General features: G+C 46.3%; 1 protein-coding gene across 3 annotated transcripts in view; it reads left to right on the top strand.

The window, feature by feature from the left end:
- Positions 1–21,594, top strand: part of PTGES3 (prostaglandin E synthase 3) — a 226,396-nt gene that overhangs the window by 169,036 nt on the left and 35,766 nt on the right. For 2 of the 3 annotated variants that reach the window (XR_004538764.1, XM_033937296.1), the window contains exons 5-6: positions 8,747–8,836; positions 9,100–9,159. Coding sequence is in view for 2 of the 3 variants with exons in the window: in XM_033937296.1 (XP_033793187.1) it covers positions 8,747–8,836; positions 9,100–9,159 (150 nt within the window). In the remaining variant the exon portion in view is untranslated. The remainder of the gene's footprint in view (positions 1–8,746; positions 8,837–9,099; positions 9,160–21,594) is intronic. The other variant, XM_033937297.1, reaches the window with a different exon arrangement.

Genomic DNA, 21,594 nt, shown 5'->3' with positions numbered 1-21,594 from the left:
GGGCTTATGCTAAGACCTGGATGGCTTTTCAGCTCTGGTGCCCCAAGGTGAGGTGAAGCCCTTCATGGCTCCAATTCCAGTGATTCTTGTTTTACTCCAGGTAGAACAAAGGACTGGAGGTAACGTCTCTTAAAGTACAGGTGGCAGGCTTTTCATGCTTCTGAGCTTGAGTGAACAAGGTCTCACTGGCATCTCAACTGGACGTGATCAGATTTTTGAAGGGGTCACTCAGATTGCAGTCTCTGTTACGCTTGCCCTCTCCAACGTGGAATCTTATGCTGAAAGAACTTTAGCTCCCGTGCAAACCCCTTCCTGAGGCATCTCTGCTGGATTTCATGGTGAAGGCAGTGTTTCTGTGGCAGTAGTTTCAGTGAGAAGGGTCGCAGAATGGCAGACACTCATGAAGAGAACCATACCTCAGGATCATGGAGGCAGGAATTGTCCTTCGCACAGTACCTTCCTTTCTACGAAAGATTGTTCCTGCCTTTCATGTCAAGCAGGAGGTCTGTCTACTCACCTTTCAGGCTATGGGTTCAGCCTGGCAGAGACTGGATGTATGGAGTGTTGCTCCACTCTTTGGAACGGACAAATGACTTGTCTTTCTGATCATTTGTTCTAAGCAATCAGTCAAGAAGAGGCAAACTAGCTTCCTAGGCATCTATTGCCAGATGGATTCGAATGGCAATTTTGGCAATGTATGTTGCTTGTGGCTAACAGCCACCTATTTCTGTCAAAGCTCATTTGACTAGAAGTGTGAAGGTTTCCTGGGCGGAGACTAGGGTAGTGCCGCCCGAAGAGATCTATAGAGCAGCTACTTGATCTATTTTCCACAACTTTACAAGATTCTACATTGTGGGTGTGGCAGCTTGGGAGGATGCCGCTTTGGGGGGGTCCTCTGTTTTGAGGGCAGGCTCACCTGTCCCACCCTAGGCATCTGCCATTGCTTTGTTATGTCATTTAGAGTATAGACTCCTATGTTTATGTAACAAAGTGGTCTCAACCCTATCCTGGGGACCCCCCAGCCAATCGGGTTTTCAAGATATCCCTAATGAATATGCATGAGAGAGATTTGCATACCTGTCACTTCCATTATATGCAAATCTCTCTAATGCACCACTGATGTATCAGAATGGAAGATTAGGTTCTTACCTGGATAATCTTTCTTTTAATACGCATAAGAGTCTGTATGGCCAGCACTGTCAATTTTCAGTGCACTTGCTTTCTGCCTCAGATAAACTTATAGTCCAGAAATGAAGTTTTTCTCCTGACTGTTGGAAGTACATGTAACCCATCGGGCGTGCCCCAAGGCTCCCCCCCCTATCTTCCACTCTGTTCAACATCTACGTCGCATCCTTAGGTCACCTCCTACAAAAACTAAACTTAAAGCACTACATATATGCAGATGACATATCCATCTTAATCCCTCTAACCAATATCACAAATGAAATTACTGACAACCTCTCAAACACAATGACAGAAATCGAAAAATGGACCACCACCTTCAAACTGAAATTAAACACAGCGAAAACAAAAGTCTTTATCCCAGGACAAGCAGGCAGCATATTCTTGACTGATGGGTGACGGCACCGACGGAGCCCCGGTACGGACAATTTTAGAGTGATTGCACTCTAAGAACTTTAGAAAGTTCTAGCTCGGCCGCACCGCGCACGCGCGAGTGCCTTCCCGCCCGACAGAGGCGCGCGGTCCCTCAGTTTCTTAGTTTCCGCGGAGCTAAGAAGTCGCACGTTTCAACGGCTGTTGAAAACTTTTTCCATTTTTCGCCTTCCCGCTCGCGTAAACGTCTTTAGAAGGTTTATTTCCTTCATTTTATTTTACTTTCTTTCTTAAAAAAAAAAAAAAAAAAAAAAAAAAACTGATTTAGTTTTCTTTCTTTTTTCGGTTTCGCCCCGGCGGGGCCTACTGCCACTATCGAAGCCTCGGCCTTCGATTTGGCTGAAGCCGTCTTCACATTCATGCCCCCTCAACCCGGGTTTAAAAAGTGCCAGCGGTGTGCACGGCCAATTTCACTGTCTGACCCACATAATTGGTGTCTACAGTGCCTTGGCCCGGACCATCAATCGTCTACCTGCACCCGCTGTGCGACTCTAAAGAAAAGAACTCTTAAAAATAGAGAGATTCAACAAAAACTTCTTTTCGGCACCGAGATGTCCGATACCACTCCGGCACCGACTTCGACTCCGGCTCAGTCGGCACCCACATCGTCGACACCACGCGATACCGCGTCGGTGTCGGCTCCTCCAGGTAAGCCGGCTAAGAAGCCTTCCCCGTTGGAGCGTCCTCCGGTCTCAATAGCAGCGAGCCCAATCCTGCAGACCTCGAGGCGCTCACGGAAGCGCTCCGCTCCAATAGAGGTGAGCCCCTCTACATCGGGTTCCTCATCCTCGGAGCGTAGAGCGGCACCGCAGGTACCGCAAAAGAAAAAGGCGGTACCGGTGCCTTCTCTCGAAGACCGTATTGCTGCTGTTCTAAAATTACAACTTAAAGAACAGTTAGAGCACATTCTGCCTTCACTCCTGGTACCGAGTCTTCCGGTACCAGTCCGGTCTGAGCCGCCGGTACCGACAGTGGATCGTCCTACTTTGTCAACTTCCACTTCGTCGGTACCGGTACAGTCTGTTTCCTCTGTCTCCATGCCGATTCTTGCACCGGAGCCGAGATCCCACCATCAAGCTGTTCAGACTTCGGCACCGGTGCATACAGTCACATCCCCCGGTACCGAGTCAGGCAGGTCAGGGAAATCTCATAGAAAATCCCATCACTTACAGTCTTCCACGCCGGATTCTCGGGACCGGAGCTTCCAAGTTCAAGACCCTGACTTGTGGGGCGACTCAGAAGACCCTCTCCTTTCTGAGGGAGAATGTTCTTCTGGTGAAGAGGACACCTCTGCCTTGGGGCCCTCCTCTAAACCAGAAGTATCTTCTTTTTCTTCCTTTTTAAAGGAAATGTGTGACTCTCTCTCTATTCCTTTGGAGGCTGAGTCACAGAAATCCAAAGCTTTTCTTGATGCTCTGGATTTTGATCAGCCTCCAAAGGAATACCTTAAGTTACCTCTCCATGATATCTTGAGAGAGACGTTCTATAAAAATTTGGAATCTCCCCTCACCATTCCTGGGGCTCCCCGAAAATTAGACTCTCTATACAGAGTCCTTCCTATCCCTGGGTTTGATAAACCCCAGTTACATCATGAGTCCCTTTTGGTCGAATCCACCCTCAAAAAGTCCAAGGGGGCTAGTGTGTATGCTTCTGTCCCTCCTGGCAGAGAGGGAAAGTCTATGGACAAGTTTGGGAAACGACTATACCAAAATGCAATGTTGGCGAATCGATCAGGGAATTATGCATTCCATTTCTCCTTCTACTTAAAGCAGCTTATTCAGAATATCTCTGCTTTTGAGAAATATCTCCCTGATCGGAAAAAGTCGGTTTTTCACCAAACTTGTTCTTCGCTTTTCCAGCTCCGGAAATTCATGGTTAGATCCATTTATGACACCTTCGAGCTGACCTCTAGGGCTACAGCCATCTCAGTGGCAATGAGACGGCTGGCCTGGCTTAGGGTTTCTGAACTCGATGTTAACCATCAGGATCGGCTAGCCAATGCACCTTGCCTAGGGGATGAGTTGTTTGGAGATTCCATGGACTCCACCACTCAAAAGTTATCGGCTCATGAGACTAGATGGGATACACTTCTTAAGTCTAAGAAGCCGCCAACAACCAGACCTTTTCGTCCACAATCCTCCTACCAGCGTAGATTTGTGGCTCGTCCTCTGCCTCAAGCTGCTCCCCAGCAACGACGCCAGAGACAACAAAGGCCGGCTGCTAGACAGCCTCAGCAACAACAACAGGTAAAACCTGCACCAGTGCAAAAGTCTACACAACCCTTTTGACTTAATTCTCCAGAACATAGCCAGTTTTGTTCCTTCTACCCAACTTCCACAACCTATAGGAGGACGCCTTACTTATTTCATAAGCCGTTGGGAACTTATCACGTCAGACCAGTGGGTCCTCAACATCATCCGCCACGGCTACTCTCTCAACTTTCAGTCACTACCTCCTCCAAGTCAACCAAAAGAGTCTGCTTCCAGTCCTCAATTAACCCTTCTTCTCCAAGAGGTTCAATCCCTCCTTCTTCTAAATGCCATAGAAGAAGTTCCCCTAGACCAGCAGGGGCAGGGGTTCTACTCCCGATATTTTTTAGTCCCCAAAAAAACAGGAGATCTCAGACCCATTCTAGATCTCCGCGATCTCAACAAATATTTGGTCAAAGAAAAGTTCAAGATGCTTTCTCTGGCCACTCTTTATCCTCTTCTCAATCAAGGCGACTGGCTATGTTCCCTCGATCTCAAAGAAGCGTACACTCACATACCAGTAAATCTGGCTTCCAGACAGTACCTACGCTTCATGATCAATCATTCTCATTACCAATACAAGGTGCTGCCCTTCGGCCTTGCCTCCTCTCCAAGGGTCTTCACCAAGTGTCTCATTGTGGTAGCGGCATTTCTACGCTCTCATCACTTCCAGGTCTTCCCTTACCTGGACGACTGGTTAATCAAGGCCACATCCGCTCAAGCAGTTCTTCTGGCCACCAACCAAACCATCTTGTTTCTACAAATTCTGGGGTTCGAGATCAATCTACCCAAATCTCATCTCATCCCTACTCAGAGACTTCAATTCATTGGAGCGATCCTGGACACACTCCTCATGAGAGCTTTCCTGCCATCCAATCGTCTTCAGACCCTTCAGTCTCTATGTCAACAGGTACTTTCACTGCCTTCCATCTCAGCCAGGCAAATGATGGTACTCTTGGGGCACATGGCGTCTACAGTTCATGTCACGCCCCTCGCACGTCTTCACCTACGCACTCCTCAATGGACCCTTGCTACTCAGTGGTCCCAAGCGACGGATCCTTGCTCACGACACATATCTGTGACATCATCTCTTCGTCAGTCTCTTCAATGGTGGTTGGTATCCTCAAATCTATCCAGAGGTCTTCTGTTCCATCAGCCCCCTCATCACCTGGTTATCACCACCGACGCCTCTCTTTATGCATGGGGAGCTCACTTGAACGAGTTCCAGACTCAAGGTCTTTGGACAGCCCAGGAAAAGAAGCATCAAATCAATTTCCTGGAACTCAGAGCGATGTTTTATGCCCTCAAGGCTTTCCAACATCTTCTCTTTCCTCAGGTCCTCTTGTTGTGCACAGACAATCAAGTTGCGATGTACTACATCAACAAACAGGGTGGGACAGGCTCTCGCCTTCTATGCCAAGAAGCCCAAAAGATCTGGAATTGGGCCATAGATCACCATCTCTTCCTGAAAGCTATCTACATTCAGGGAACACAGAATTCTTTAGCGGACAAACTCAGCAGAATTCTCCAGCCTCACGAGTGGACACTCGATCCTATAACTCTGCAGTCTATCTTCACTCAATGGGGCACTCCTCAGATAGACCTCTTTGCAGCTCCTCACAATCACCAGCTGCCCCTCTTCTGCTCCAGACTTTACTCTCCTCACCGTCTGACAGCGGATGCTTTTCTCCTCGACTGGTCGAATCTGTTCCTGTACGCCTTCCCTCCTCTGCCTCTAATGTTGAGAACCTTATTCAAGCTCAAGAGGGAACGAGCCACCATGATTCTGATTGCTCCGAGGTGGCCCAGGCAACATTGGTTCTCCCTTCTACTTCAACTCAGTTCCAGGGAACCTTTTCTTCTTCCTCTGTTTCCTTCTCTGCTTACGCAACAGCAGGAAACCCTCCTTCATCCCAACCTCCAGTCTCTACACCTGACAGCTTGGTATCTCTCGGGCTGACATCTCATGATACTCTCTTATCTCAGCCTGTTCGTTCCATTCTGGATGCCTCCAGGAAACCAACCACTCTGCAATGTTACCATCAGAAGTGGACGAGATTTTCCTCCTGGTGTCTTCTTCATCATCTTGATCCCACTTCCCTGGCAGTGGAGACGTTGTTGGACTATTTGCTCTCTTTGTCTGACTCTGGCCTTAAGTCTTCGTCCATCAGAGTCCACCTCAGTGCCATTTCAGCTTTTCATGAGCCAGTCCATGGAAAACTTCTCTCAGCTCATCCCCTGGTGTCCAGGTTCATGCGTGGGCTTTTCAACGTGAAACCACCTCTTAAAGCCCCTCCTGTTATCTGGGATCTCAATGTGGTTCTTTCTGCTTTAATGAAGCCTCCATTTGAACCCTTGGCTACCTCTCCTTTCAAGTTTCTTACTTGGAAGGTGCTTTTCCTTATTGCCCTTACCTCTGCCAGGAGGGTCAGTGAGCTTCATGCACTGGTCGCAGATCCTCCCTTTACGGTTTTTTCACCATGACAAGGTGGTTCTGCGTACACATCCAAAGTTTCTCCCTAAGGTTGTATCTGAATTCCATCTCAACCAATCCATTGTTCTCCCTGTTTTCTTTCCAAAACCTCATTCTCATTCTGGAGAACAAGCTTTACACACTTTGGATTGTAAAAGGGCTCTGGCTTACTATCTAGAGCGTACGAAACCCCACAGATCAGTTCCTCAACTTTTTCTGTCCTTTGATCCAAATAAATTGGGACGTCCCGTTTCTAAACGTACGTTGTCTAATTGGCTGGCAGCGTGCATTTCATTTTGTTATGCTCAGACCGGACTGACACTGGAAGGTTCTGTCACGGCCCATAGAGTCAGAGCAATGGCAGCATCTGTAGCTTTCCTCCGCTCCACTTCTATTGAGGAAATCTGCAAGGCTGCTACTTGGTCCTCAGTTCACACTTTTACATCTCATTATTGTCTGGATGCTTTTTCCAGACGGGATGGACACTTCGGCCAATCTGTTTTGCAAAATTTGTTTTCCTAATGGCCAACCTTCCCTCCATCCCTCTTTTTGTTAGCTTGGAGGTCACCCATCAGTCAAGAATATGCTGCCTGCTTGTCCTGGGATAAAGCACAGTTACTTACCGTAACAGGTGTTATCCAGGGACAGCAGGCAGATATTCTTGCGTCCCACCCACCTCCCCGGGTTGGCTTCTTAGCTGGCTTATACTAACTGAGGGACCGCGCGCCTCTGTCGGGCGGGAAGGCACTCGCGCGTGCGCGGTGCGGCCGAGCTAGAACTTTCTAAAGTTCTTAGAGTGCAATCACTCTAAAATTGTCCGTACCGGGGCTCCGTCGGTGCCGTCACCCATCAGTCAAGAATATCTGCCTGCTGTCCCTGGATAACACCTGTTACGGTAAGTAACTGTGCTTTTTGGCAAGCCCCAATGACAAAATTACGAGAACATCGCTAAAAATCAACAACCATGAATACCCAATATCCAATACCATAAAAATACTGGGTATCACTCTAGATATACATCTAACCATGGTTGACCACACAAACTCACTGGTGAAAAAATGTTTTTACAAGCTGTGGAAGCTAAGGACCATAAAAAAATACTTCGACCCAACATCCTTCAGGTTGCTGGTGCAATCGCTGATCCTATCCCTCCTTGACTACTGTAACATCATCTACCTGGGTATCCCCCAAAAAACAGTAAAAAATTGAGATTAGTACAAAACACCGCTGTTTGCTTAATCTTCGAACTGAGAAAAAAAGACCACATCAGCCCCTACTACAAAAAACTACACTTGTTACCAATAGAAGCGCGAATACTATTCAAATTTGCATGTATCTGTTTCAAACAAGTCTGGGGACTAGCACCTTCCTACCTGCAAACTCACTTCGTTCTGCACAACCCCACACGAACTACCAGAAACAAAAACATCTTTGCCTACCCAAAGATCTCAGGCTGCAGATACAAATCCTTCCTGGATAGGATCTTCATGTTCCAAACGAATAGACAACAAGTCTGGTTGCGAAACTGCATAAATGAACCCAAACTGACTTAAAATGCATTCCGAAAAGCAATAAAAACTGCCCTATTCGACAAATTCATTGACTAAAACAGACCACCCTTAAACTAAAACAAACAACCCGTAAACACTATTCAATCTCCCAGGCAGCTCCAATTTTCATGTATTCTTTACCCATGGAACTTAAATTAGTATGTACCTTGTTTATGTAACTTTTCTATTTTAGGATCCTTATCATTCGCTGACTGTCCAGCCTTCTTTCAATGTGAACCGCCTAGAAGTTGCCTGACTATGGCGGTATAGAAAAATAAAGTTATTATTATTATTATATGACTAATAAAACCATAAGTTTGAGTGTCTTAGGTTCCATTTGTGTGTGTTTGTTGCACACAGCAGGGTGGTTTGTTGGTACACCTATGTTAGTTCATTCTAACTATTGTTGTTTTTCATGAGTTACAGAGCAGAACAGAAATGTACTATTGTTTCGGGGAAGTTCACTGTGTCCTTCCTTCTGCTTTCTTCTGTTTTAGTGGATATCGATTGCTTTGGTACAAACTGAATAAGGCACTATACTCCACAGGTGAAGGAGGAGGAACTGAAAGATGTGATTGACAAAAAAAATTGACATGCTAATGAATTAAATGTAGGTTAATGATCCAATTTACAGGGAAAACTAGTGAAGCAAGGAGTCAGTAGAGATGTGCAGAGGCTGACTTCAATAAAACCATGAGAGACTTATTGCTGAGAAGGAGCTTAATATTGCTATGCTATCAGATTGTCCCTTGCATGATTAGAAAGAGCTATCTAATCATGACCCTATAAAAATGATATTTTTTTAAACAAAGTACAAAAGTATCTTGTAACTGACAAAGTAACATGTATCAATTTTACAGCTAAATTGGCTCAGTGTTGATTTTAATAACTGGAAAGACTGGGAAGATGATTCAGATGAAGATATGTCCAATTTTGACCGCTTCTCTGAGGTAAATATTTATTTCATTTGGAAACTGGTAGGCATATGTATGTTGAGGAAAGGTGGGGTTTTTGTACAGAAGATTGTGAATTAAAATTTCTATTTCTGAGAGAGAATTTATTTTTAGGAGAAGAGAAACTTCAGAAAAAGAGCTTTAAATTATATATATATATGTAGTAATTTTAATGATATTTGAAGCAACATAGATATAAATATCAGCATTTTGTTATATTATGTATGTATTTAATGATTATTATTTGATATTTGAAACAGATGATGAACAACATGGGAGGGGATGAGGATGTAGATTTACCAGAAGTAGATGGGGCAGATGTAAGTGATCTGACTCATTTTTATACTTTGTATCTTTAAAAATTGTGTAGTACTTGTCATTTCTTTATCACCTCTCCAGACCGGTACAGCCTCACTGATGGGTAATAGCTCACTTTGACCAGCAGGTGAAGACTGCAACCAAACTTTGGTTGTAGTATTAATAGCCGTAGCTCCTTCTAGCAAACTAATCTTTGCTCAGTTTCTCAGCAGGTGAAGGTGAGCTGTGCCAGTCTCCCCTTAATTAGGCCTGTTGGAATTTGTTTAGTGCTCCTTGTCCCTGTTCTTGAGCCAGACTGAGCTGTTTGGGGGTTGCCCGACCTCAGGTGTGTCACACTCAATGGGTCACAAATTGAGTCCCTCCTCCTCCTTTCCACCACCTCCCCATATTTTTGTAGAGGTGCCTCAGCTGTAAGCCTTTCCACTGATACCAGCAAGGCATATAGCTTAGAGAGCCCAGTGGAGTCTTCTGTCAAAAAGAAAGAAAAAAATCCTGAGGTAGTGCCGGTCGGAAGAGATCCTTCAGTGCTTTGTAATTGATTTTTCTTTGTTAACCAGCACTTTTCTTACAGCTAGGTCGTGTATTGCGCAATGAGCACTTTTAAAGGGAAAAAGTGCTCACGGTACTCCAGATGTTAAGCAGTTGCAGCCATCCTGTGCACACGGTGTGCAGGCTGCTGCGAAGGGGAATCCTCGTCTGCATTGGATGCCAGTGTCCAGAGATCCCTTTCGTGAGTGCCTCGCGTGCTGACAGCGTCGCTGCCCATACATAGATTCCCCTAGTTGCCAATGGTACTGGGGATTCCCTTACCACTGCTGCCAGCTTGCCTGCTTTAGCGGCTGGGGCTATTCAGGCCTCTCAGCTGCTAAAAGCCTCGGGGGTTCCGTTTTTGGCAGGCTCGGCTTTGATTTTGGCAGGAAGCACCTCCATCTTGTCTGTAGCATCAGGTGATTTTCCCCCTGTATGGAAGAGACAGGGGCAAGTTTCTGCTGGATCCCCTGCTATGGCAGGGAGTCCCTGTTGAGGGCGGCTCAGCCTTAAGGGACTCGGGAGCGCAGGTTAGAATCTCTTCTTAAGCAGAATTTTCATCATCATCATCATCATGTATTTTTTTTAACATGTCACTAGGAGAAACACCTGGTGATTTAGGGAAATTAAAAATTCTCAAATTGAGTCTTCTATTATAATTTTCAATCTGTTCAAATTTCCTTTGATAAACAATCTTATCCTTGACAAAATTACCAGTTAAATTTTGTAGTACAGCCATCTCCTTGTCCACTTGTTCAAACTTAGAATGAGTTTCAGTTTTCATATCTTGAACAGATGTTGTTAAATTATCGAGTTTATTCACAATAGATGAAACTTCTTCAGACGATTTGTTCACAGAGTTTTCAAGTGTGGCCCATATTGCTTCCAATGTTGCCGCGGTGGAGCGGGAAGCTGCTTCCTGACCAGATGCAATTTCGGCGTTCAGTTCCATATAAGAGCCTCTGCGGGTGTGTCAGACACATCCGGGCTTCGGCAGTCTCACCTTCTTCATGGTCCAGCGCCGGTCACGGCAGCAAACAGGCAACAGGAAGAGAAAGAGATATTTCCAGCCCTAAAGCTCGGAGGCTCCTTCCTCCGAGGTAAACGCAGGCAGCTCCACTCCTGAAACCGATGAAAAACTAGCAAAGAAACGCTCCATCGTCGCCTGCCTTGGCATAGGGGGGGTGGACCATCCGAAGCAGCCCCTTGCGTTTGGTATGAAGCATCAGGAAAGAAAGTCAAGCCGAATAGCGGCGTTGTAGAAAAATGCAAGGTAAGACGGAGCATTTCCAACTAGCTGTTTAACATGCTGTCGCCATCTTGATTCTCGCAGAATTTTGATGTCTCTGCCTTAGCAGTTCAGGTGGCGATTTGTGGCAGTCTGGTGGCTCGGACCTGTTTTTGGTAGGCTGAGCGTGTCCTTAACCGTGAGTCTGATGACTGGTCTTTGGTGGATCAGGAGGTAGCCAAAATTGAGATGGGTGCCTCTTATCTTTCTGAAGCTCTGTATGACCTATTGTAAGCGTCGGCTAAGTCCATGGCGCTCAGGGTGGCCGCTCGTCGTACATTTTGGCTTTGAGCTTGGTTGGAGGATATGGCATCTATGGATAAGCTGACAAAATTTCCCTTTCGGGGTTTTTTTTGTTTGGTGAGGATTTGGACAAGTTGGTCCAGCCCTTGATGGATTCCAAGGTACCTCGTCTTCCTGAGGACCGTGCCCGCACGCCTGCACGAGGTGGCATTGCTTTGGGGTATTTGCGTGATTTCCGCAGATATCGCCCTGGTCAAGGGGCTACTTCCTTCCCGGCCTCTGGGTCATCCTGGGATTTTCTTTCAGTGCATACAACTTTTTTTTTTTTTTTTTTGGGGGGGGGGTCCTTTCCAATGACTCCTTGCTGGCGCTTCCCTTGGTTCCAATGTGTGCTCAGTTGTGAGATTTTTACCAAGGGTGGGCCGCAATCACTATGGGTCAGTGGGTCCTGGTGGTGATTCGGGACGGATATGCTCTAGAATTTTACTGCTCCTTGCCAGATAGTTTTCTCGCTTCTTGTCAGGTGGCATAGAAAAAGCAAGCTTTTTGCCAAACTACAACAGTTGCTAGATATCCAGGCGGTGGTGCAAGTGTCTCCGCAGGAGTGTGGCATAGGCAGATATTCAATACTTTGTGGTGCCCAAGAAAGAGGGACTTTTTAGCCCATCTTAGACTTGAAAGGAGTCAACAGGGCTCTGCGTATTCCGTCTTTTTGCATGGAAACCCTGAGATCTGTCATTCTGGAGGTTCAGCCAGGGGAATTTCTGACATTTCTCGATGTGATGGAGGCCTACTTGCATGTTCTGATTCACGCCTCACATAAGCGTTCCTTTGCTTTGAGATCTTGGGTCGGCACTACCAGTTTTGTGCTCTCCCCTTTGGTCTGACCACGGCTCTGCGGACGTTCACCAAGATCATGGTAGTCATGGTGACATTGCGCAAGGAGGGCATTCTGGTTAACCCCTATCTGGACGACTGGTTGATTAGAGCAAAGTCTCGTACAGGAGAGCTCCCAGGTTATGGCTCGGGTTTTGGAATTCCTGCAGTTGCTGGGGTGGGTAGTCAACCTGTCGAAGAGCCAGTTGGCTTTGTCTCAGTGCCTGGGGTACCTTGGGGTTCTTTTCGACACCAATTTGGGGAAGGTCTTCTTCCAGAGGTACGCGTGGTCAAGTTGCAGTCGCAGATTCGCCTTCTGATGGCATCCCCGTGTCCTCAGGTTCAGGGTTTTCTCCAGGTCTCTTCGTGGATTAGTTCATCGCAGTCTCCGTTGGTGGCTCCAGCCTTTCTCCGAGATCGTACTTTTAGAGTAATTACATATGGTTCAACATCCAGGGATAGATTATTGGACTGTGGGCTACCACAAGGCTCGGCCCTTTCACCTATTATTTTAACATATTTTATCCCAGGACAAGCAGGCAGGCTATTCTCACATATGGGTGACATCATCAGCGGAGCCCGGATGCGGAAGCTCACAAGCAGACTTTCTTGAAGAAACTTAAGTTTCATGTCGACCACACTGCGCATGCGCGAGTGCCTTCCCTCCTCAGTTCTCAGTTTTCCGCGGAGCCGAGAAGTCCGTCTTTGACTCTCTGCGTTTAACTTTGTTACTTCGTGCCTTCTCGGTTTGTATTTTTTTCTTCACGAATCGCTGTTCTAACTTTATTTCTTTTATTTCTAGTAAAAAATAAAAAATTTTAAATCTTTCATCTGACTGCCGGGGCAGGCCGCTCAGTCGCAGCCCAAGGGCTTCAGTTTTGCGGCGGTCGTTTTTCCTTCTATGTCCCAGCCTGTAACGGGCTTCAAGAAGTGTAGCCAGTGCCAGCGTGCGATTTCCCTTACGGACCCACACTATCAGTGCCTCAAGTGCCATGGGCCGGAACATCAACCGAAGTCGTGCGAGCGCTGTGCTATTCTTCAACCTCGAGCCCTTAAACGTCGTCATCTTTTGGTGGAGAAGCTTTTTGAGATGGATTCTTCCTCCGATCCCTCGACTTCGAAGTCGACCTCGGCTTCACCTTCGACCGAGACTCCTCCTGCTTCCACCTCGAGCCTCATCAGACCTTCGTCGTTTGCAGCAGCTCTCTCTTCGACGACATCTGCTGTATCTTCCCCTGTTGCCTCAGTTCAGATAGCTCAGCAGAAAGTTCCAGCGGTGGTGCTCAAAGTGCCTAAGACTTCCAAGTCGAAGCACATTTTCACTGCCTCGATGGAACCTCCAGCCAAAGCAGGTGGTCCGGTTTCTGATGCGGATCCATTCTTGCCAGCTTCTTTCCAGGCCATGTTGGAGAAGCAATTCATTCAGTTCCTTACTAATATGGGACCAAAGCTTCTTCCTCTCATCCAGCCTGGGCATTCTGCAGATTCCCGCGAGGTCGAGTCGCTTCCTTCATCTCAGTCTGAGCTTGCACACTCTTTGCAGGGAGCAGACTCTCTGCGAGTGTCTGGTCTGGCATCTAAGCACGTGAAGCAAGGAACAGAATCTTTGCAAGTGCCTTGGCAGGAATTCTCACACTCTATACAAGGAGCAGAGTCTTTGGGACTGCATCGAGGTTCATCCATCAAGCCTCTGGAGCTTCGATCTACAGCCTCCAGTTCTATCCATTCTTTGGTAGCATTGGCTGCTTCTGTCTCCGAGGTGAAGTCTCCTTGATCTTCGAGATCTGCTTCCAAGCACCGTTCTCATCGAAGATCGAGGCCTTCATCGAGGCATACTTCAGGCATAGTTCTTCTTCTAAATAACGTCCCTCTTCCACCAAGCCTCGATCTACTCCTACTTCAACTAGACCGCCGACTCCTCGATCGAGGTCTGCACTTCCACACCTCGAGAATGCAGCAGTTTCGATTGTTTCATCCAAGTCTCCATATTCTTTTGATGCCTTTAAGCTTCATCTTCGACCCAGGCTGCCTCGACGTCCTCGAGTCCTGCTCAAGGCAAAGTGTTAGCAGTTCAGCTATCTTTCTCATCTTTTCTTCGTGAGATGGCTGTTGACTTGGATCTTCAATTAGATACTGGTTCCAAATACTCTAAGGAGTACTTCGAAGTCTTACATCTTCCTCAACCTCCAGCAGAGTCACTTAAGCTTCCTCTTCACAAGCTTTTGTCTCATGCTTTTGCCAGATGCCTGGAGACTCCTTATACCATTCCAGCTGTTCCAGGCAAATTGGACTTTAGGTATAAAACTGTACATCGCAAAGGGTTTGACAACTCAAAGTTATCTCATCAATCCCTGCTTGTGGAGTCCTCCTTAAAGAGGTCCCATCCTTCCAAGGTTTATGCCACCGTTCCTCCTGGAAAGGAAGGAAAACTATGGACAAATTTGGACGTCGCATCTATCAAAATTCTATGATGTCCTCTAGAGTCCTCAATTATAACTTTCATTTTATTACTTATTTTGAATTACTCATAACTCTTTTACCTAAATTTCTGAGTTATCTGGATACTCAAAAACGCTTTGAATTTCAAGAAGTCATTGCTTCTTTATCACAACTCAGACTACATCTACTTCAGTCGTCTTATGATGCCTTCGAGTTGTCTGCCCGGGCAGCTACTTCCTCTGTAGCCATGCGTCGCCTTACCTGTCTTCATACCGTTGACATGGACCCTAATCATCAGGACTACTTGGCTAATATTCCTTGTGCAGGCAATGACCTCTTCGATGAATCTATCAAGGCAACCACCAAGAAATTGTCTGAACATGAAAAATCTTTTGCTTCTATTGTCAGACCAAAACCTAAGCCAAGCCTGCATGCCCTCCTTCAATTTTCCAGAGCCGTTTTGCTCCAAGAGCGGTTCCTTATACTCATCCTCCTCTCAAAAAACAGCAGAATCAGAAGAAACAGAAATCTCAAACTTCTGCTCACCTAAGGTTACACAGCCTTTTTGACTGTTTAAAATGGAGCATAACCTCCACAGTTCTGTCTCTGACCTATCTTCACCCGCGAGGCGCCAGGACTCGGCCCTCAGCTACAGATAAGGGTTGACGCAGATGACCCGTTTAGTAATTTTGAGTTTACACCTAGCGGTGTCTACTGCGAGCTGTCAAAGCTTAAGGTTAACAAGGCAATGGGGCCTGACAACCTACACCCCAGGGTGCTCAGGGAGTTGTGTGATGTCTTGGCGGAACCGCTATCCGTGCTCTTCAATCTCTCCCTTAGTACGGGTAACGTCCCATTGGACTGGAAGACGGCTAACGTCATTCCACTCCACAAGAAAGGCTCCAAGATGGAGACAGCAAACTACAGACCGGTGAGTCTCACATCAATAGTGTGCAAACTAATGGAAACTCTAATCAAACGCCAATTGGATAGGATCCTGAACGAGGAGAATCTACTGGATCCCCATCAACATGGATTTACAAAGGGGAGATCCTGCCAATCCAACCTGATCAGATTCTTTGACTGGGTGACGAGGAAGCTGGATGTTGGGGAGTCCCTGGACATCATATACCTGGACTTCAGTAAAGCATTCGATAGCGTACCACACCACAGGTTGCTGAGCAAGATGAGTTCTATAGGATTGGGCGATACATTGACGAAATGGGTTGGGAACTGGCTTGGAGGTAGGCTTCAGAGGGTAGTGGTGAATGGCACCCCCTCCGAAATGACGGAGGTAATCAGTGGAGTGCCGCAGGGCTCGGTCCTGGGCCCAATACTATTCAACATCTTTATAAGAGACTTGGCAGAAGGGCTGCGAGGTAAAATAACATTATTCGCCGATGACGCCAAACTAAGCAATGTAATGGGCAAAAGCACAACAGACATAAATTCAATGTCCGACAACATGATGCAAGACCTACTCCTATTGAAGCGCTGGTCTAGGTCCTGGCAACTCAGCTTCAATGCCAAAAAATGCAAAGTCATGCACCTGGGCAGCCAAAATCCATGCAAGACTTACACCCTTAATGGCGAGATCCTAACAAGAACTGAAGCAGAACGAGACTTGGGGGTGATTGTCAGTGAAGACATGAAGACTGCCAATCAAGTGGAGCAAGCTTCATCCAAGGCAAGGCAAATCATAGGTTGCATACGCAGGAGTTTCGTCAGCCGTAAGCCTGAAGTCATTATGCGATTGTATAGATCCATGGTGAGGCCCCACCTGGAATACTGTGTGCAATTCTGGAGGCCGCATTACCGTAAGAATGTGATGAGACTGGAGTTGGTCCAGAGAATGGCCACCCGGATGGTCTCAGGACTCAAGGATCTCCCGTACGAGGAACGGCTGGATAAGTTGCAGCTGTACTGACTCGAGGAACGCAGAGAGAGGGGTGACATAATCGAGACATTCAAGTATCTCACGGGCCGCATCGAGGTCGAAGAAGATATCTTTTTTTTCAAGGGTCCCGCAGCAACAAGGGGGCATCCGTGGAAAATCAGGGATGGGAAACTGCACGGGGTCACCAGGAAATTCTTTTTCACTGAAAGGGTGGTTGATCGCTGGAATAGTCTTCCACTTCAGGTTATTGAGGCCAGCAGCGTGCCTGATTTTAAGGCCAAATGGGATAGACATGTGGGATCTATTCACAGAGAAAGGTAGGGAAGGGTCATTGGGGTTGGCAGACTAGATAGGCCGTGGCCCTTATCTGCCGTCTATTTCTATGTTTTCTATGTTTCTATCTTCCCCCCATTGGAGGTCGTCTCCATCATTTTTACTACCGATGGGAGACAATCGCATCCGACCTCTGGGTGCTGTCAGTCATCAGGGGAGGATACTCTCTTCATTTCATTCAGGTTCCACCAGAGCTTCCTCAAAGAGAGTATCCTTCCAGTCCATCACAGACCGCCCTTCTTCTTCAGTAAGCTCAAGCTCTGCTTTGTCTCCATGCCATCGAACCAGTTCCTTTGGTTCAGCAGAACAGGGGGTTTTACTCCCATTATTTCCTTGTTCCAAAGACGACGGGCGATCTGAGTCCTATTCTCTATCTCAGGGCTCTCAACAAATTTGTAGTCAAAGAAAAATTTTGAATGTTGTCCCTGGCGTCCCTTTATCCCCTTCTAGATCAGAACAATTGGTTATGCTCTCTGGATCTCAAGGAGGCCTATACTCATCTCAGATTTCGGGTGGGGAATCTGCATTATCAATACAGAGTGCTGCCCTTTGGCCTGGCTTCATCTCCCAGAGTGTTCACCAAGTGCTGGTAATAGTAGCAGCAGCTCTACGGAACCATTTTCTTCAGGTATTTCTCTACCTAGACGACTGACTCATCAAAGGTTCAACATCTCAGGGGGTTATTGTAGCAACCCAACAGACTACGTGGTTCCTACAAAGTTTGGGATTCGAAATCTACTTTCCCAAATCTCAATTTCAGTCCTCTCAGAATCTACAATTCATTGGAACTGTTCTGGACACTATCCAACTCAGAGCATTCCTTCCGCAACAACATCTGGAATCTCTCCAACTCTGTCATGCAGTGTCTTACCGTTCATCTATCTCAGCGAGACACGTCATGGTACTACTAGGTCACATGGCCTGCACAATACACGCGACTCCTTTTGCTAGACTTCACCTCAGAATTCCTCAGTGGACCCTGACATTTCAGTGGACGCAGGCGTGTGACCCACTTTTTCGACACATTGCAGTCACTCCTTCCTTGAGACAGTCTCTCCGCTGGTGGATGCTCTCTTCCAATCTCTCTAGAGGCTTACTGTTTCAAACGCCCCCTCATCAGAAGGTCCTTACAACAGATTCCTCGACCTACGCTTGGGACTCTCAACTCAATGGTCTTCATACTCAAGGCCCCTGGACCAGTATGGATCTTCGGTGCTCTCAAAGCTTTTCAACATCTTCTTCACGAACAGGGAGCCCTCATTCAGAGGACACCCAAGTCTCCATGTACTATGTCAACAAACAGGGAGGGACGGGATCTTCCTTCTTTTGTCAAGAAGCTCTGAAGGTTTGAAACTGGGCAATCTGTCACAACACCTTCCTCAAAGCTGTCTACATTCAAGGGGCAAACAATTGCTTGGCGGACAACTTGAGTCGTCTTCTGCAACCTCACGAATGCACACTCCATTCCTTGCCCCTTCATCACATTTTTTCACAGTGTGGAATACCTCAGATAGATCTCTTTGCAGCTCCCCACAACCACAAACTGCCTCAGTTCTGCTCCAGGATATATTCTCCTCATCACCTCAAGGCAGATGCTTTGTTACTGGAATGGACGAATCTCTTCTTGTATGCATTCCCTCTCATTCTCGAGATTCTTGTCAAGTTGAAGAACACTCATGCCACCATGATCCTGATTGCTCCTCGGTGGCCGAGACAACCTTGGTACTCCCTTCTACTTCAACTCAGCAGCAGGGAGCCATATCTTCTACCAGTTTTTTCATCTCTGCATACACAGAGTCGGATCTCTGCTTCATCCCAACCTGCAGTCTACACCTGACAGCTTGGTACTTCTCAACATAACTCCTCTTCAGTTTTCTCAATCTGTAAGAGACATTTTAGAGGCTTCTAGGAAGCCTGCCTGTAGGCAATGCTACCACCAAAAATGGACTAGATTTTCTACATGGTGTTTTTCTCACGATAAGGAGCCTCAACATTCCTCCTTATCTTCTGTTCTAGTTATCTTTTGCACTTTTCCACCTCTGGCTTCAAGTCTACATCGATTCGAGTCCATCTCAGTGCAATTGCTGCTTTCCATCAGCCTATAGAAGGGAAACCCCTCTCAGCTCATCCAGTGATTTCCAGGTTCATGAAAGGACTTTTCAGTGTCAAACCTCCTCTCAAACTGCCTCCAGTGGTTTGAGAGGAGGTTTGACACTGAAAAGTCCTTTCACTGAAGCCTCCATTTGAACCTATGTCTATGGCTCTCTTGGAAAGTGGTGTTTCTCATTACCCTCACATCTGCTCGACGAGTCGGTGAGCTGCAAGCTTTAGTTGCTGACCCACCTTTCACTGTCTTCCATCATGACAAGGTGGTCCTCCGTACTCATGCTAAATTCCTACCTAAAGTGGTTTCAGAATTTCATCTCGACCAATCCATTGTTCTTCCAGTGTTCTTTCCAAGGCCTCATTCTCACCCTGGAGAATCAGCCCTTCATACTCTGGACTGTAAACGTGATTTGGCCTTCTATTTGGAACACACCAAACCACACAGAACTGCTCCTCAACTTTTTGTCTCCTTCGATCCAAAAAAGTTGGGACATCCAGTCTCTAAGCGTACCACTTGTATCTCTTTCTGCACTGCCCAGGCTGGATTACACCTACAGAGTCGAGTCACAGCCGATAAAGTCAGAACAATGGCAGCTTCAGTAGCTTTTCTCAGATCTACACCTATTGAGGAAATTTGAAAAGCTGCTACTTGGTCCTCGGTTCATACTTTCGCCTCTCACTATTGTCTGGATACTTTCTCCAGACGGGATGGCCATTTTGGCCAGAGAGTATTACAAAATTTATTTGCCAACACTCCCACCATCCTATTCTGGTTAGCTTGGAGGTCACCCATATGTGAGAATAGGCTGCCTGCTTGTCCTGGGATAAAGCACAGTTACTTACCGTAACAGGGGTTATCCAGGGACAGCAGGCAGCTATTCTCACAACCCACCCACCTCCCCTGGTTGGCTTCTCTGCTAGCTATCTGAACTGAGGAGACTGACCCTGCGCTGGGCGGGAAGGTACTCGCGCATGTGCGGTGCGGCTGTCTTGAAACTTCTAGTTTCTACAAGCAAGTCTGCTTGCGAGGCTGTCCGCATCTGGGCTCCATTGGTGACGTCACCCACATGTGAGAATAGCTGCCTGCTGTCCCTGGATAACACCTGTTAAGGTAAGTAACTGTGCTTTCTTTTGTTCTATCTAAGTTGGGTTATGGCAATTTGGTATATGTTGGAATAACAGTAGGGCAATTGAAACGATTACAAACAGTACAAAATGCTGCATTTCGGCTGTTAGGTTGTGCACACATCTATGATAATGTAACTCCATTATATTTGAAATTCCATTGGTTACTGATGGAATTTAGAACTAAATTTAAGATCCTGATGCTGGCACATAGGGTATTATTTGAGTTATAACCATTATGGGCTCCTTTTACTAAAGTGCGCTAGCGGTTTTAGCTCGCGCACAAGATTAGCGCGCACTAGCTGAAAATTTACCGCCTCCTTAAAAAGAGGCAGTAGCGGCTAGCATGCGCAGCAATTTAGCGCGCACTATTCTGTGCGTTAAGGCCCTAACGCACCTTTGTAAAAGGAACCCTATATCTTTCTAATCTAGTGTTTTACACACCTAGTCACTTGTTGAGATCTTTAAATGAAAATAGAGTAGCTGTTCCCCATATCTCAAAAGCTCACCTTGCCTCAACCACAAATGGTGCATTTTTCAAATTAGTTCCAATATTGTGGAACAATTTGCCAGTAGAGTTAAGAAAGGAATAATCATTTCAAAATTTTAAGAGACATCTAAAAGCACTTTTGTCAAGTGGCTTTCTTGAATTGAATAATGGAATTGTGACTGCAGTTTAGAATTTATATTGATTCGTGTTGGTTTGGATTTATTTATTTTATATATCAGTTTTAGTGGATATGTTTTAGAAGTGTTAATTTCTTTCCTTTCCTATTTTTAATGGAGTTCCTTTCATAAATAGGATTAAGTTGTGATTCGCTCTGATCCTTTTTGGCTATGTAGGTGGTATAGAAAGATTTTAATAAACATAAACTAGTACCTGGCAAAAACCCAAGGAGTAACAATAGTCCATGGTACCAATCCAGGGCAAGCAGTGGCTTCCCCCATGTCTTATGGGGGACTATGTACTTTTCCTCCAGGAACTTGTCCAAACCTTTCTTAATACCAGCTATTCTATCTGCTCTTACCACAAGCTCTGGCAATGCGTTCCAGGAAGAGTCCCCTTGGACTGGAAAACAGCTAACGTAGTCCCACTCCACAAAAAGGGCTGCAGGACAGAGACGGCAAACTACAGACTAGTGAGTCTCACATCTGTAGTGTGTAAACTCATGGAAACTCTGATTAAACGAAATCTTGACACAATCCTAAACGAGGATAACCTGCGTGACCCCCACCAACACGGGTTCACCCAGGGTAGATCATGCCAATCTAATCTGATTAGCTTTTTTGACTGGGTTACTAGACAACTGGATGCCGGAGAATCACTGGATGTGGTATATTTGGATTTCAGTAAAGCATTTGATAGCGTCCCACACAGAAGGCTATTGAACAAGTTGAAAACAATGGGGTTGGGAGACACTCTAACTACATGGGTTGGGGATTGGCTGAGCGGTAGACTTCAAAGGGTGGTGGTGAATGGTACCCCATCCAAGGCGTCGGACGTGATCAGTGGGGTGCCGCAGGGCTCAGTCCTGGGCCCGATTCTATTCAATTTATTCATAAGAGATATGACACAAGGACTTAAAGGAAGGGTTGCACTGT

This window comes from Geotrypetes seraphini, chromosome 3, assembly GCF_902459505.1.
Source record: "Geotrypetes seraphini chromosome 3, aGeoSer1.1, whole genome shotgun sequence".
Classification (NCBI taxonomy): domain Eukaryota; kingdom Metazoa; phylum Chordata; class Amphibia; order Gymnophiona; family Dermophiidae; genus Geotrypetes; species Geotrypetes seraphini.
This window is presented reverse-complemented; position numbering and strand designations above follow the sequence as displayed.